Source organism: Lissotriton helveticus, chromosome 9 (assembly GCF_964261635.1).
Source record: "Lissotriton helveticus chromosome 9, aLisHel1.1, whole genome shotgun sequence".
Lineage (NCBI taxonomy): Eukaryota > Metazoa > Chordata > Amphibia > Caudata > Salamandridae > Lissotriton > Lissotriton helveticus.
In genome coordinates this window covers 360,090,956-360,107,763 of record NC_136070.1, presented here as the reverse complement: position 1 = coordinate 360,107,763, position 16,808 = coordinate 360,090,956, and the positions used below count along the sequence as shown (strand labels likewise).

Below are 16,808 nucleotides of genomic sequence, written 5' to 3'. Positions count from 1 at the left end.
TCCGTCACCTGATAGACCCCTTGGATTGTATTAAAACCAACAGCAACAAGCATATTTCCATCATCAAAAACAGAAATACAATTGGAGACCCCATATATTTTAATATCTGGGTAACCGCAGCTCTCCTTAGTTACTATGGGTTTACAGACAGAGGAGCAGGGCTCCCCTCAATAAATGTTTGTTGTACCTTTTACATATCAGTTTGGCCACATTCAACAGCCATTGGTTGGCTGTCCCTGTCATTCAAGACATGTAACTTTCCCACTGCACATGGCACTGCAGTCTCATTGACTTAGCCATCAAATGATTCCGAGTAGAAAGGGGTATTCTCTTTTTTCCCTTTATGATGTGCAGCTGTGGTGGTCATCTGTCGATGTTTGCTCAATGATACATTGGATTCCATCCAACAGTTGGCCGCATGTGCCATTCTGTTCCCTGACCTTGCACTGGAACATTGCCTTTCCATGGACATTACTCATTAGCGTTTGTCTTTCCAAATGTCTCAAACCATTTAAGCTAGGATTCTCTTCTGGCAAAAGGTAGTCAGAACCATAGAGGATCAGATGGCTGCGAACAGATAGCGGAGTCAAGGTGCAGACCTGCAGCTGATGAAAGGTGGTAGCCTGTGCAAGGACTGTCTTCTGCAACTGTACTTACTGCCAGGCATTAATTATGTGCATGAAGGCTGTTTGGGACGTAATTCTTGGTAGCCCTGTTTGTATACTGACTGAGAATGGCAGCTCCCGAAGGAGAGGTGCGCACTGCTTGACAACGGAGAAACAGCAGCCCTCATCCTCCTAGACCTCTCCGCGGCCTTCGACACTGTCTGCCACCGTACACTAGTACAGCGTCTCAGCAACGTCGGAATCCAGGAGAAGGCACTGGAGTGGATCACCTCCTTCCTCGCTGGAAGGACACAGAGAGTCCGCCTCCCCCCGTTCAGATCTGAAGCCACCGAAGTCATCTGCGGCGTTCCCCAAGGCTCCTCGCTCAGCCCAACCCTCTTCAACGTCTACATGAGCCCCCTCGCAGCCATCGCACGCCAGCACAACCTCAACATCATCTCCTACGCCGATGACACCCAGCTGATCCTCTCCCTCACCAACGACCCTGCCACCGCCAGAGCCAACCTTCACGAAGGGATGAAAGAGGTAGCCGAATGGATGAAGAACAGCCGCCTGAAACTGAACTCGGACAAGACGGAAGTCCTCATCCTGGGATCCTCACCCTCCGCCTGGGACGACTCCTGGTGGCCCCCCGCCCTAGGCAGCGCACCCAAACCAACAGACCACGCACGCAACCTGGGATTCATCCTGGACTCCTCCCTCTCCATGACCAGACAAGTCAACGCCGTCTCCTCGTCATGCTTCAACATCCTGCACATGCTACGTAAGATCTTCCGGTGGATCCCCACCGAGACCAGGAAGACGGTCACCCAGGCCCTCGTCACCAGCCGCCTGGACTACGGCAACTCCCTCTACGCCGGAACCACCGCCAAACTCCAGAAGAGACTCCAGCGGATCCAGAACGCCTCAGCACGACTCATCCTGGACATCCCCCGTCGCAGCCACATCTCCGGACACCTGAGAGACCTGCACTGGCTCCCGGTCAACAAGAGAATCACCTTCCATCTCCTCACCCACGCACACAAAGCCCTACACAACCAAGGCCCAGGGTACCTCAACAGTCGCCTCAACTTCTACGCTCCCAAACGCCAGCTCCGATCGACCGGCCACGCCCTCGCCGCCGTCCCCCGCATCCGAAGAGCCACCACAGGGGGACGGTCCTTCTCCTACCTCGCCGCCAAGACATGGAACTCCCTCCCGACCCACCTCCGCCTGACCCAGGACCACCTCGCCTTCAGGAAGCAACTCAAGACCTGACTGTTCGAGCAGTAGCGGACCCCCCTCCCCTAGCGCCTTGAGACCCTCTGGGTGAGTAGTGCGCTATATAAATGCTCTGATTGATTGATTGATTGATTGAAGGCAGCAAGGAGGCCCCATAGAAATGTCCCAGAGCTCCGATGGACCAGAGGGATTCAACAAGTCAATACTGGACACCACCCTTTAAATCCTGGAAAGACTGATATTATGTTGCAGTTCTAGAGGGGGAGGTGTGAAGAGTGAAGAGTTGGAGGAGGCGGGGAATCACTTTTTAGCAGGGCACTGTGACCGGTAATTGTATCTGTTCTGCCTCATTGGAAGGCGTCTTCTCCTGGTGAGGGTAAGAAAAATAGCTGTGTTGTAAAAGGTGAATGAAATCCCATCATAATTGCCTTTGCTGTTGTGGTTGCTGTTCGCATTCACAGCAATATGACTGCCTCCGGTCACACAGAGATTACAGTACACAGATAGAAATCTACAAAAGTAGTTTTCTTCGAAGTCCCCATCGCATTTAGTGAATTTCATGCAACCAACCCCCTGAGTGTGACGTTTAACTGATGAGCTTCTGGGGCTGAACTGAATTTTATCTTTAAGAGTAATGCCCTGCACACCCTAGAAGTTCTGCGCTCTTGATATAACGCCACCTGAGATGGCCACAGAGGAAGATGAACGGACGTAGGGAGTAATGAATGTTTAAGGGATGGAGAAGAGATTGTACTGGCCAGAGATGGCAAAGTGGAAAAACAAGTCCACTCTCCAAAGACCGAAAATCACATTTAATTAAGAGTTAACAATCATTCTTTCCCTTAGTATTCTATAATCCAGGACAAAATTATATACTGATTAACCCATGCATTCATCCATGTGCTGAATTACGTGGCCGTTCATTCATCCATGCTCTCACTCATTTGCCTATCTATCAATCACCAACTATTCCTACATCCATCCTTGTAAAGATGCACTCACACACACACAACCCTTCCCCCACACACACATTCTCTCTCTATCCCTCTCGCTCTCTTTAATAAGATGGGTTTATGGCCAGGTACAATGGATTTACCTCTGTTTGTAATTAAATGCTGCACTCACATGAGAAGAGCTGGTCTGGCATCTTCATGTTAGAATTGGCAAGCTGTAATAATGTACATCATATGTTTCCGCATTGGCTGCTGATAATATTTCTTCCCGGGGTCGAAGTAAAGTTGGGCTGTTGATTTTACCAATCGCCTAACTCATAATATGCTGCATGTCTTTGGATACCCAACTTGCAGATTCACTCGCTTCAGTACTATTTGTTTCTTGCTATATGTCGGTAATAAGTTTTGCTTTGACAATTTTCAAGATATGATATTTGTAGCCATTTTCACGAGAGTGTACACAATTATTTACTTGCATAGCTAATGTGTGTGTGTTTGTATATTTGTCACTCTGCAGCTGGGGCTCTGCGCGTCTTTATGTCCCAAGGTTCTCCATCTCCTCCACTCTGGATCTAAAAGACATTCTTGAAGGTCTAGGAATGACTGACATGTTCAGCGACCACGCAGATCTTTCAGGAATAACCGAAGAAGCGAATTTGAAAATATCACAAGTAAGATGTTTGAGTGCTCAGATAAAATTGCATTCTATAAAACAGTGGATCCGTGTTTTAAACTATTTCATATTTTGGGAATGTTTTACTGCACGTTGTTGTGATACTACGTATGCTTCTCATTTGTTGCTCACATACCCAGTGAGCAATAGTGAAAACCTTTAACCCCTCCCATGCTCGTGACGGAACCGTTCCGTCACGAGCCTCGGGTGGGCTGTGCTGGTGACGGAACGATTCCGTCACGGCCCGCTCGCCGCGCCTGCGCGGCTCAAATTCTGCGCCTGCGCTGACGTTCTAATGGGCGGGCGGGTCCGCGACGTAACCGTTGTGTCACAAGCACAGCTCACCTTAGGGCCGTGACGGAGCGGTTCCGTCACGAGATCAGGACCGCCGCGCGGCCCCGCCTCCCCCTTAGCGCTGCGGCGAAATAGCCGCCACAGCGAAGGGGTTAAGCTGACTGGAGGCTCACAGAAGACTGATATCCCTGCTGAAGAGCAATGCCATAAGTCCTGTGGTGAATATTTGGAATGTCCCCTGACGGAGGCAAATAGAATTTTTTTTAAAAGACCTTACCTGCTGCCCTCCATCATTGTGTCTCGCTCTTCTGCTCCACTCCGCTCTCCTGCAGACAGGCACTGGCTCCCAGACTAGCCTGCGGCCAATCTTGACGTTGCTCTCATGAATGAGAGCAGCTTCAGGATTGGCCTGAGCGCCTATGATTTGGGCTCCAGGATGGACCAAGAGCATGTGCCTGCTCTCTCCAACCCGAGCAAAGCAGCTGTGGATGCAGAGTTCTTAACTGCGCATGTGGGTTTAGCAGGTCTCAGATTGCTACCCAAAACCACATGCACAGTGATGGCAGTGCCCAACACTACCCCACCAGCCTGTCACCACCCTGGCCCCACCCCCAACACCCGGCACAAGAAAAATATAACGATAAAGAAACTGGTTTTAAATCTATTTTATTATCATTTTATTCTCCACATTTGTGAAAGTGCTGTCAGGGACGCCACTGGTAAAGTCCTGTTTCCATGTGCTGGAACCGTCCTTTGTAATAATTTCCTGAGTGCATTTTAATGATGTTAATCTGTGTAGCCTGCATGAAGCATGCATGGAGCATGTGAGTTAGCAGGAGTAAAGGAGGCCAGTAGGACCCATTTTGAATGCCTCTGACATGGCCTTGCACAACCTCGAGGGTGAGCATTATGCTCCGGGACAGTGGAAATGTATTGCTCACATCCTGTAGCTGGAGAAATGAGACCTAGACACTGAAGTGAGGGGGGGTGAGACAGCGCTGTTTTAAGAATTCCATGAGCCCCTTTTGGTTCGGTACTCAGTGCTTTGCTTCCATATATAATAAATGGGCCAGACATTCACGTTACTGGTTCTGTTGGTTGATTGGTGGACTTTGAGCTCAAGCACAGCCACACAACCTCCCTGAAAAGACTGTGACTGCTCACCTTTGGTACCTTGAGTCAAATGCAGAAAGGACTGTACATGGCTGGTTTCAGAGTCATAATAGAGCAGGCCCCGGATATATTAAGACTGCCCCACGCCCCCAAATGGGTTCTGACAAGTACACTGTTTTTAAAATGTCTCCATGTATCTTGCTAGATTAATTTTTGCGAGCCAAAACCTTATATGGCTAGGACACTCATTAACACATATACTTAATGAAGTGAATAAATAATAAAGTATGTAACTGTGGCTGAAAGTAATCTGTAGAAGAACAAGCCCACTTATTTGATCAATAGTCCCTCGTACACCACCTTTTCAGGATATAATTTACGTTGTAGTTGTTTAAAGATAGACATCTTCAGTGCTATTTAGAAAGTGATTTATAGAAGACTTACAGCCTTATTTAGACCCTGGATGGGAGTTAAACAGTCTGCCAAACGTATGTATGAATGAGGGGGACCTAGGTACGGTAATGGTTTTCACTGCCACTTCAAACATCTTTACAGCATTGGAGGTTTGCCAAGCCAAATCCTTGCTTGGCATACTTTGTTTCCAAGATGGACTTTGTTTTAGCTAAACAAAGGATAATTGACACAACATGCATAGCATTGTTTCCCTCTGCATGGGACCATTCTGCATTTTCCAATCCTAGTTCCTCCAAGCTTTTCCATGGAAAAACAAGGTCAGGGAGAATGTGTGACAGTTGTCCCATCCTCAATAAGCTGGAACGAATGTCAATATGACCCAGTGATTCGGTGGTGGGCAGACTGCTGAGTCAAGGGTTAGTATTGGTTGAGCCAAGTGATGCTCGTCAACATTAAGTAATCTCCTAAACCTAAATAAAGTGAAGGGAACCATAGGTTTGTGGAACAAGAGAGTGATAGTTTACGGTATGCTTCGGATTTCGCCAGATCCTATATGAGGCTCTTTGGAGGTATTTTGAGTGTAGTGGGTGTAAGATTAGAAACTGGCAGGTGTCTGAATCTGTTACATTGACGCCTCCTCCACTTCATTGGGGAATTGCCTGGTTTCCGACTGCAAATCCTCAGCTTGCTCCAATATCAGACTCTTTTGCTTCAGGGTCTACCTAGGTGCATACAGGAAATATTCAGAAATGTTGACCATATCTTGAATAACTAAAGACATTTTCTTCAAGGAAACAAACCCCTGGATTAGGCTGAAACCCCACCATTTTTTGTACAAATATGATTTATGTAGAATATGCCCGAGCTTGAGAATGAAAAAATAGAAAGGCACTGGAAAATACTAAGTACAGCATGAATTGACTTTGAGCTATTTCTTGCATTGGTAGCTAACCATTGTAGCGATATCTTATCCTCAACAAACTAGACTAAACAACCTGTGCTTGAAAACTCTCCTGATGCCCTGTAATTCTGATTTGAGTGTAAGCACTTATTGTCGGCCAGGGTGATTTCTTTCATGCAGGTGAAATCTCACGAAATTGACTATGTAAATTTCTTGCCTGCAAAAGAGCGGTCCATCCAGGAAATGTCTTAGAGGAAGAGTTAAAATTCGTCTCGAGAAATATTTTATCCTTCAAAAATTAAATGATCGCAATACATATCCACAGTGTGTGTGTGTTAAGACCTTCTCACCTTATTTTGTAACAATACACCATGGAAAAGGGGTCCATTTCAGAGAAGTCACTGAAGAGAGCTGATGGTGAAGCTGCCCTTCTGTGGCTGGGCCTTTAAAGGCAGCCTTCAACAACCATAGTTATCAGCTCATACTGGACATACTGCTCATGCTTCACTGGCAGTTCGCAAACCCTTGATATACATAGGGCCTCATTTATGAACACTTTTGAGCCGCGTGATTGTCACATTTTTGACATTCTGTTGGTGAAATGTGCCCCTGCATATTTACAAGACCTCATAAAGCCACTTTACGTGGCTTTTCATGGCCTTGTAAATATGTGCCCGTTTCACGCAAACACCGCGCTCCATGTGTTTTGCTGTGGGTGTTCCCAAGCAACACCCATGGAATCTGAAGCATTCCCAGATTTACGAGAAATGTTAAATCTGGGGATGCATCAGAATCTAGGAAGGCGCATTTCTCCTTGTTTTTTCTTTTTCTATGTGTGCCGAATTCTGCAGCACACATAATAAGACGAAATCGCCTGAATTGATTGATTTTGTGCAGGAAGGTGTCCCTTCTTGCACAAAATCAATTAGTCCCTCAATGCAGGCACCCTGGCACCATGGTGCAAGGATGCCTGTGTTGGCACATGGCAGCCCACTATGCACCAGCTCAGGGGAAAAGGGCAGGAATGCACCCTATCTCATAGATGCAGCATATTCCTGCCCTTTTGTTTTGAGGTAGGGCAGCGCCACACGATTCCTTGCAGCTCTGCCTTACGTCAAAACCTTTACGCGGCTTATAATTCCTTGGACAGCATGCATCTTCTACTACAGACTCCCTTGTAAGAGATTACTGAAATGTATTTGAGATTATCTTGAAGTTCCTAAATCCACCACATATCTCTTACATTTATAGGAGTCATGGTGTAGGAGACATGCGAGGATTCCAGCTAGTGTTCAATGACAATTAACTGCCCTTTGAACACACGTTTTTTCACAGGCCTATTACCACTAGTAGCTGGGTGGGTGGAATTTTCTAATATATTGACACAATTCGAGTAATTTTGGGTATTTCAGTTTATGCTTGCTAGGTGTAAAGTGAAATTCTACTGCGTTTATGACTACATTGTTACACAGGAAATAAGCAGATCACCTGAAAGCGAGCAGTTGATGTTCGCTTCGATTGTGTTTTTTGAATTATGTTTTTAGTGGGAAATGCAGCCTCACATTCAGAAGGGAAACAAGGAAGCATTTTATTCCAAACTACAATGCTTGATTTTCATTTCAAGTAATTATGAATACATTTTCGCAATTGTCCTCACATTTCACATAATTATATGAAAGCAAATGATGGGAATTTTGCACATCCCTAGTGTCTAGTAAACGGTTAGTGGTTTGGGATCCTGTTTTGCAAAGTATTTTGATTAATGTGGATCAATGTAAAGGAATTCAGCTCCATAGTTCTATAACAAAAGGTAAATCCTTTGGGTTGTGACACAGTCACCGGGGGCCAAGGATATGCCCAGATATGGATCCCTATTCGCCAATCCACTGTGACTAAAGTTACACTCAACGTAAAAGCCCCTGTCAGGGCTAAAACGGTGTTGAAATACTTGTGTTCCGTTCAGGCAGGATTATTCCTATTGGAGCAGAGTCAAGACTGATTTGCATATGGCTAGGTCCATATTGAGGTGGCTTCGAGAGCAAAAGAACGACGGGTCAGAATGCTACCCGGGCCGACAGCCAGTGGTTAGATTTATTACAAGGATTACTCCCAATAACTTTTGTGTGATTTAAATAGGTTCAATAAAGACAAGAATATAACTTGATTGTACAAACGTTATTAACGTGCAGTGTACCTATATTGGAGAATTCAGGTTAACACAATGAATAACACTTAAAGTGATGGGGACATTTTGTAACAGGAATTGTCTACCAGAATGAATAGTACATTTGAGCACCACACTGAAAGAAAAAGAAAAGAGGGTCTGTTGATAAATACAATTAAACTGAAAGTTGCATACCACTGGCATTATACTATACTTAAAATTATGAATAGTGGCAAGCAACTGACCTCAGTACCTGGCAAAAAGCTATTTGTCATATTTAATTCATTGAAATGATACAAAAATCAGAAGGCCTGAAATAAAAATGAACGAATGACAGATATGTAGAGCTCGAACAGCACAGACTGGAGAGATCTGAGGGCCAAAGGAGAGCTCCTGATTATGTCCGACTGTCATGTTTTTGGCTAACTTCCCCCGCAGCGGAGGGACTACAAGTTCGGAAGGCCATCAAGGGAGAGACCATATAGATAGAGACTTGGCAAAAATAAGGATTTCAGTCTTCTCTGCGTTGCAAATAACCTTCCTTAATTGATTTAGATATGGAAATAAGATCAACTTTTAATGGACAAAACAGTGTTCTGGAATATGGTGAAAATAAGCTGGGTATTATTAGCTTATTTCGACTTATGAGAAGAAGCGTTCTTTTGCATGGTCTCTCGCCCACTCCCCCCCCCCACACACAAACACACAGTTATAACTGGATTTTATTGCTAGTGTATGGACTCTGATCACTGGGACGCTGCCGTCCAATAACCAGTATATGAGTTCTGACCCCTCAAAACATGTTGAAACTTTTAATTCTTGATTGGTATATTTAACCTACCTCTATGTCCCTAATATATTGTACTCTAGGGCCTGTAAGTTAAATGTCACTGGAGGACTGCAGCACTTATTGTGCCTCCACTGAAATAATCATGTCAAACATGATTCTAGGCCTGCCACAGCAGCCTAGGAGTGCAGGTTTTAAACTGCTAATTCAACCTGGCAAAGTATGCCTTTTGACAGGCCGAAAACATCCTTTTTAATACTTAAACCTCACCGCCTAACGAAGGCCCCATGCCCACAGGTCAGTGTCCAAGGTATTTAAAAAGTAGGGCATGTGTACTTATGGTTAACATGCAGTGGCAGTGAAAACTCCCTAAAGGAATTTCTTACTGTGGCAAGGCTCTACAATAGAAAAACACTAAGGGGCCGATTCCGATCTGGGTCGGAAATCACTCCGACCAAGCCAGATCCGGGGTGTTTTCCGACCAATCCAGACTCCTGGAGTCCGACCGAGCGAGTACAATGTGGCCGTATGCTGTCGGACTTGTTTCGGTCGGACTCCCATTGAAGTCAATGGGCTCTCATTGACTGAATGGGTATGGTCCGGACAAGTGCACCCCCTACAGTGTTTACGCGTCAGTGCCATCCGCACCGTACATGCCTATGTTGGGAGACCCATGGGTCTCCCCCTGTGTCCGAGCCGTAAGGCCGCGGGTACCAGGGGATCCGATGCGGAACCCCAAAGACCAGCTCCGGGAGCTATTGCGAGCCGGAAGCTCCGACTCGATCCGGCTGTCCGAATCGCGCATTGTACTGGCTCGGTCAGAATTCGCCTTCATTGCACGCCACGGTTAGCTTACGGTCGAGACGTACGGAGCGGTTAGGACCCAAAAATGATTCGGCCGGAGATTTCGCGCTTGTTCGCATCGTACTTCGTCGTCCGGACCCATGTACGAACTGGACGGAAATTCAGCCTCCGAATCTGACCCGCTAATCCCGAACGGAGCCCTTCCGACCGAGATCAGAATCGGCCCCTAAGTAGCATAATAGCACCTTGTAAAGCATAACCTTAGTTTGGAATTACTTGAACCATGGTTCAGGGGCTACACTTATTAGGAATTTAAAGTCCAACTTAGTGGTCAAGTGAGATTTTAAATAACTATTTTTAAAAATGCCCCTTTTACAATGTTGACTTTTTTCAGCCTGTGCAAAGTGTGCCTTTCTGCCAATGTTCAGTAGCATCTAACTGTTCATGGTTATCCTGTGGTGTGATGTGTATTGCTTCAAGACAGTGGGCTTGGGGATGGTAGATACTTTTTCCCCTGACTGGATGGCCACCTGGGTTAATCTCAGGACCTTAACTAAACTTCTAAAGGTGCCTATTTTGTCACAAGCAGATATAGCACACACTTGGGCCTGGCACATTCATTGTCCAGGTAGCCAGACAGGTATCAATGCCAGGGGAGATGGGATGCCACAAGAACTGGTTCTGAGGAGTAACCACAAGGGAGCGTTTGCCCATTATCATAGCCACACCTCTGAGTGGGCACAAGGAGCTCTGCACAAGGGAAGAGAGGTTCTGCCATGATTGTTTAGGTAGAGAGATGCACTACAAGATAGCTTACAATAAAATACACATGAAGTGCTGTGAGCGTGAGTTACAGTGTCCTTGAGAACTCTTTTCCTATTGGTTATGGAATGGCCAGGAGTTTGCCCCACTGGCAGACTGGCACACTGGCAGTGGACATAAATGTGGAACCCAAGTACCACTCTCAGAACCTATCTGGACATTTGGAAGACAGAAGAAGGACTGCACCTGCTGTTCAACCTTTTGAGAGAAACCCTCTAGGGTTGTGCCCTCTCCCACTCGTACCCAGGATTGAGAAGTGGCTGACCTTCTGCTAACTTACAGCGACACAAAATCTGCAAGAGGGTCACCTTCCTGAAGAGCCCAGCTGACCAGTTCCAACTGGATCTGCCCTGCACCCTGCTAGTGGCTTTCCCAGGGGTGAATCTTGAGACCCCAAGTGTTGTCCCTAAGCTCATGGGTGCCTTGGATATGTGTCATTGTGTATTGTTCTAGCCTAACCATAAAAGCTAGTTCTTAGAAACATTTTCATGGATTTTCGCCAGGAGAACTGATAGAATGTCGGCACCCAACAGCCAAGTAAATCCGGCAAAGGTGCATTGCTACTAGGCTAAAGGTACAGGCGACTCCCACTCTGAATTTTTCTGTAGCAGCAAATTCATTTCACCGGGCATTGCAGAGAACATATTTGGCCTTGTGCAGAGCTGTTTGACTACACTTTGCAGCCTTGACCCCACTTGTGGAATCGGAGGTACAAAAAAAGTGACTAAGTCCAAAGGTATAAACCCTCATTAAGAGAAGTCACCAAAATTACCCATCCAGTGAGGCACCTTCCTTGAGCGCAAATTTGGAATTTCTACCTCTCAGACCTTTCCAGGCAGATGTCAGCGGCTTTACCAGACGCCGCCTGATGGCTATCTTACCTCATGGAACCCATCATGGCCAGAGCCTGCTACTTTGTTCTGCTGAAGATTCATGACTTCCATTTCAGCGACTAAGGTATAACTTCCAACTGGGTTAAACCTGGCCTTTGTATCCAACCCACCCTCCATTGTGAGCAGCCTTAACTTTTGACTTTGACATGATTCCTTGCAACCAATTGCCCATGGTTGACGCTTTGTGCCTCTTGGAGATAAAACTGAATTAAAGCATCAAAAATTCAGTTCCTAATATTCGATTGTTGTTTTTTTAATGTTTATTTGTTCTTTAAATTGTCTTTATTCTTACAAATTGGAATGGAATTTCTATTGGTTGCTGTGTTTTGAAATTTGTTACTGTTTTGGTACTGATAAATGCTTTACTCATATCTCCCAAGTTAAACCTATCTGCTTTGTGCTACAAGCTGTCAAAGAAAAGTTGCAACGTGCTCTCACAAACGAGAAAGTACCACTATAACGGAACAAAAAATGCTTAGCCGAAAATACATTTTTTGAGAATCAGATGTGAACTCAATCTAGCTTTCCTACCCAGAGCATCTTAAGATGGAGATGGAATATAGACTAAGAGTACAAACATGAAAAATTGGTCTGGGCAAAAGCCTTTTTCTCTAACACCTTCGCTGCGGCGGCAATTCCGCCGCAGCCCTATGGGGGAGGGGGGCTGTGCGGCGCTCCCATGCTCGTGAGGGAACTGCTCCGTCACGAGCCTCGGGCGAGCTGTGCTTGTGACGGAGCGTTTCCATCACAGGCCCGCCCGCTCAATAGAACGCGCCGCGCAGGCGAGCCGAGCGGGCCGTGACGGAACCGCTCCATCACCAGCACAGCTCGACCGAGGCTGGTGACGGAGCGGTTCCGTCACCAGTATGGAAGAGGCTAAACAGATAAGCTTGAAACCTTGTATTCATGAAAAGCAAAAGAAATTAATTAAATGAAACCCATGCAAGTCAATTTTTTTACACATTTGTGAAACGCTGCTAAACAGACTGAGCATAAAAACCATGCAGCTGAGAAATGTGTGGGTGAAACCTAACACTGAGGTTTGAGTCCAGAGCACATGGCGATCTGGTTTCATGTGGTCTCAGTTCAATGATGGTGTTCGGTCTTCCCATATTTCATTTAAGGATGCTCAATGAATGTTGTTCTTTGAGCTACTAAAGAAATTTTCTGTTCAAACATTGGACCTTTAGTGTAAAACATGTAAACAGAAAATGATGTTTTTCCTACTTAGATAGAATTCATGAACAAAACATTAGAAACGTGCCTGGAGTACATTGGGCACACATAGAGTGACCACAGACTTTGGACAGACCCATGTGTTGTGAAGATATGATTTTAAAGTTCCTTAACAAGATGGTGACTGAGGTGTTTACCTGTCTTGAAGGCAAAAAGGGAGCTTTAGGAAATGGACAAATTTTGAGTAATTACTCAAATCGTCCCCAAAAGGCTTTGTGAGGTTCCAAACAAGGGCAACTTCAACAAAACATTTTGAACAGAATAGTGATGATTTTCATAAAAATACATGCATATTATCAACATAATAGATCCACCGTTTTTATTGTTATGAATTGCGGTGTATTTTTGAGCTATTGATAATTTAAACCCTGCTGTGGGTTCCTTCTCTGTAGCCACCCTAATCAATGTCTCACTTTCTTGTGACTTATAATGGGAATAATTACGCCAGCTGTGCTATAATTTCAAATTGATTGATTTTAGTATGCAGGACCATGAATTAGGTTACTAGGTTGTGTCATACACATATGGCTATATTTATGACCATTGTTTGAATCGCTCTTGCACCATGAAACGTGGTGCAAGAGCAACACAAACCTTGAGTCAGATTTTTGAAGCCACACAAAGCCACTTTCCATTGCTTTGAGTGGGTATTCAAATATGGAGTAACACAATGTAGCACCAATCGCTGTGTTCCAATACTCTGCCCTGGGTAGGCATACTATGGGCGTTACCTGGGTGTTCCCATGCAACTCCATTGGTTTTTGACACATTCCCAAATTTACAAGACCTTGTAAACCTGGAACTGCACCAAAAATATACACCTCCCCAGGAGAGGAGAAATATCTTTATTTCTCCTCATTACTTCCTCTTTCTGCAGCACACATAAAAATATCTCTGCGGCAAGATGTACATCTGTGTCTTGTCCACCTCTAATAATATCATGTGAATATGGTTGCTGAATGGTTTTCATTGAAAAAATTCTTCTATCACAACAGAGCATGGGGAGGCTATTAATGTAAAATGACCATATAACTCTAAAACTTGCATACTCGAGGGACGGAAGTTAAGTGTACTGCAGTAAATATTTACTGGTCGTTGTGATCATTGTAGAGGCAGGATAGAAAATGTTGTCCCATTAAAACCAGCATCCAACGTTATTTGCAAGTAAAATCAGTATAAAGATGTCAACCTCTCTCTAGGAGCCTGACCTCTGTATTCATGGGCAGCCCTTTGTTTTTTGCACTTAAACATCCTTCGACTGCAACAAAGCTAGGGATACTGTTGATGTAAAACAAACCAGCACTGGGACTATGGAGCTCGACCACTCTAAAACAAGCATGCTCAAAGGATGGAAGTTAAACGCACTACAGTAAACAGTTACTGATCGTTATGTTCCTGATGATAACATGATAGTTACGTTTATACCATTAAATCAGGGGCTGTCGAAGAAGATTTCTTCGTTTATTTATTAAGTGGAGACAGATGCAAAGAAGGTGTGACAGTATCTCCTGAAGCATACCGAATAAATGACACTTGTTGGTAGGTAGCTGGAGTTCCCAGGATGGCAGAAGATTTAATTAAGAGAAGCATCCCAACCGTAGCTGGCATAACCTGGCTTTGTGATAGACAGGAAATGGTTCAATTATGTAATTTTGAATCCCTCTTTGAGTGTAGCTATGGATGACGAGGTGAGCATGCTTTCTTCTCTTGAAATTGTGCAGAAATGTCATGAAGAAGCCTATATGAACCTCTTTAGTTAGAGCTGTTTTAAACTGCTGGTGACGGAGATGTTGGTTCCACAGAGTGGCAGCGCCTTTCCGTTCCGGGCTTTGGTGAGGTCATTTGGACCAGTAGTTATGGGCCTGTGAACAACTTGAGGACATTGCTTCAGACCAAATGAAGTAATCACAGCTTGAGGTGAGGCTGCTGGTGCCCATAACCTCACCTGATGCACTGCTGTGAGCAAGGCCTGATGTTTCGGGGTCATTGTGCTGTCCGTGGATCCTTTTTCAGTACAACTGCCTTGATACCCCTGAGTATTGGTTCATATGTGAATATCTGCCTTTAGCGCTCCATCATCCTGGTGTCAAGGATTCCTGTAATCTCCTGATGGGCCAAAGCTGGTGAGGGTCATTCTATGTGCCTTCTGGCAGCATCTTGCTACTGTCTGCCTCTCTTTGCTAGGTAGTTGTTTTGGAACTCTGCCAGGGGACTGCAGCATTCCCTGCCCTTAGGAGCCTTTCTTCCTTGTTCGGTACTCCTGTCTATCCTGGATATGGCTTCTGCTTCTGGTGGTGTCCTCTTACTCCTCTTGCTATTTAGTAACCTGAGTGTTTGGTGGATAATGGGTTGGCTTCCCCAGGCTCTTGCAGACCTTTCTCTAATAGCAATCCTCTTGTGTCCTGCTGGTTTCTGAATGTTCCCTTTGTGTTGGTGATGCTTCATAGGTTATTACATCCTTTGGGTCCCCTTTCACCTCCCAGTGGCATCAAGTCTTCAGCAGTATGCTTCTGTCCTTGGGAGCTATGCTTCTGAGTCTGTGGTTATTTTTAGTGGGCTCACAATGACACATGTGTCTTCTTCATGGGTCACCAGGTGTGACTCTTCTGTGTTTAATAGGGGGACATGGTGACCTGGTGTGACTGACTCCTACTTAATTCTCCTTTTGCACGAGCTATTGTTACAGGTGTACGGTGTTAGTGAATTTTATTTTATTTTCAGTTTTGGTGAAATTCTGCACATTACATGAACTACATTTCAGCTGTAGTTTTAGTGTTGTTTCGCTGCAAGGGTCCACCTTGCACAGAAAAGTTTCATGAAAATACTTCAACGGGAAAATGTCTGAGCGAGAGTACCACGCAGGCAATACTTATTTGCCCATTATGCCAACTGACGAAAATCTCCCACATTTTTTGTAATGAGTAATGTTGGAAACTACGTGAGATAATACACAGCCTAGTTCGAACGTGTTTTTCTCTATCATTCTCAATAGTTTGGGGTTAGTTCTGTCCACTTAGGCTGTTGGTTCCTGACTGTTGAGTTTTATGTTTTGCATGTTTTAATACCCATGTTTGTTTGTACCCCCTTCTTGGTCTTGTCCTTCGTCTTTTTGTCTCTCGGACTGGTAAAACTTCCTTGGACTGGCATTTGCTTCCTAGTCAAAGCTGCTCTCATTTGTCTCCCATTTGAAGCTTCGAGATCGCTCAGCGTTGAGCTAGAGGTTTAACATTGGGGTATATCCTGCCACTGGGCTTTTCTCTTCTAGCAAATAGAGTCTGTTGTGAAACCCCCCCAACCTCTATGTACTGTGATGTTGTGTTTGGACTGGTAAACTGCAAGCAAGCCTTCACAAGTATATTTGCAGTTAGTTAACATCAGAAGACATTGGCATCCACTTTGGAAAAATATAAGTAGGTCACAATGAAATGCGGAATGTACCTCTAATGAGTAAATTGGAGGAGATAGAGCTGAAACTGACTGTGGATTATACTGTTCACTTAATTTATTATTTGAAAGATGAATACATTCATGCATGAATACATGATTCCCATGCACTCGTCAGATAACCTGTGCTCACCCTCTGGTAGTTTCGCACAGAGCAGTCAGTCTTATCCTCAGGGTTAGCACAGCATCACCCTCGCAACACACTGTGTACACAACAAAAAGACTCCAAACCATTTGTATAAACACTGCTCTGTGTATTACACACACATTGAAATCGAAATTACATCCACATTGGCTATATGCTTTACAGTTATATGCAATTGTTGAACTCTCCCATAAGCAGCAGAATGGCATGAACATATATGTACCTTTCATAGGAATTCACTTGCTCCGTTATCCCCTCAGCCTCGAAAGAGACATAACCCATGTGCATCCTCTCTGAGTTATTCATGATCCAAGCGAT

At 44.9% G+C, this 16,808-nt stretch overlaps 1 protein-coding gene across 3 annotated transcripts in view; it reads left to right on the top strand.

Annotated features, from left to right (window-relative positions):
• The window catches only part of LOC144781330 (alpha-1-antitrypsin-like), a 183,012-nt gene that overhangs the window by 75,109 nt on the left and 91,095 nt on the right, over positions 1-16,808 (top strand). For all 3 annotated transcript variants that reach the window (XM_078660106.1, XM_078660105.1, XM_078660107.1), the window contains exon 4: positions 3,318-3,471. In XM_078660106.1, the coding sequence (XP_078516232.1) occupies positions 3,318-3,471 (154 nt within the window). The remainder of the gene's footprint in view (positions 1-3,317; positions 3,472-16,808) is intronic.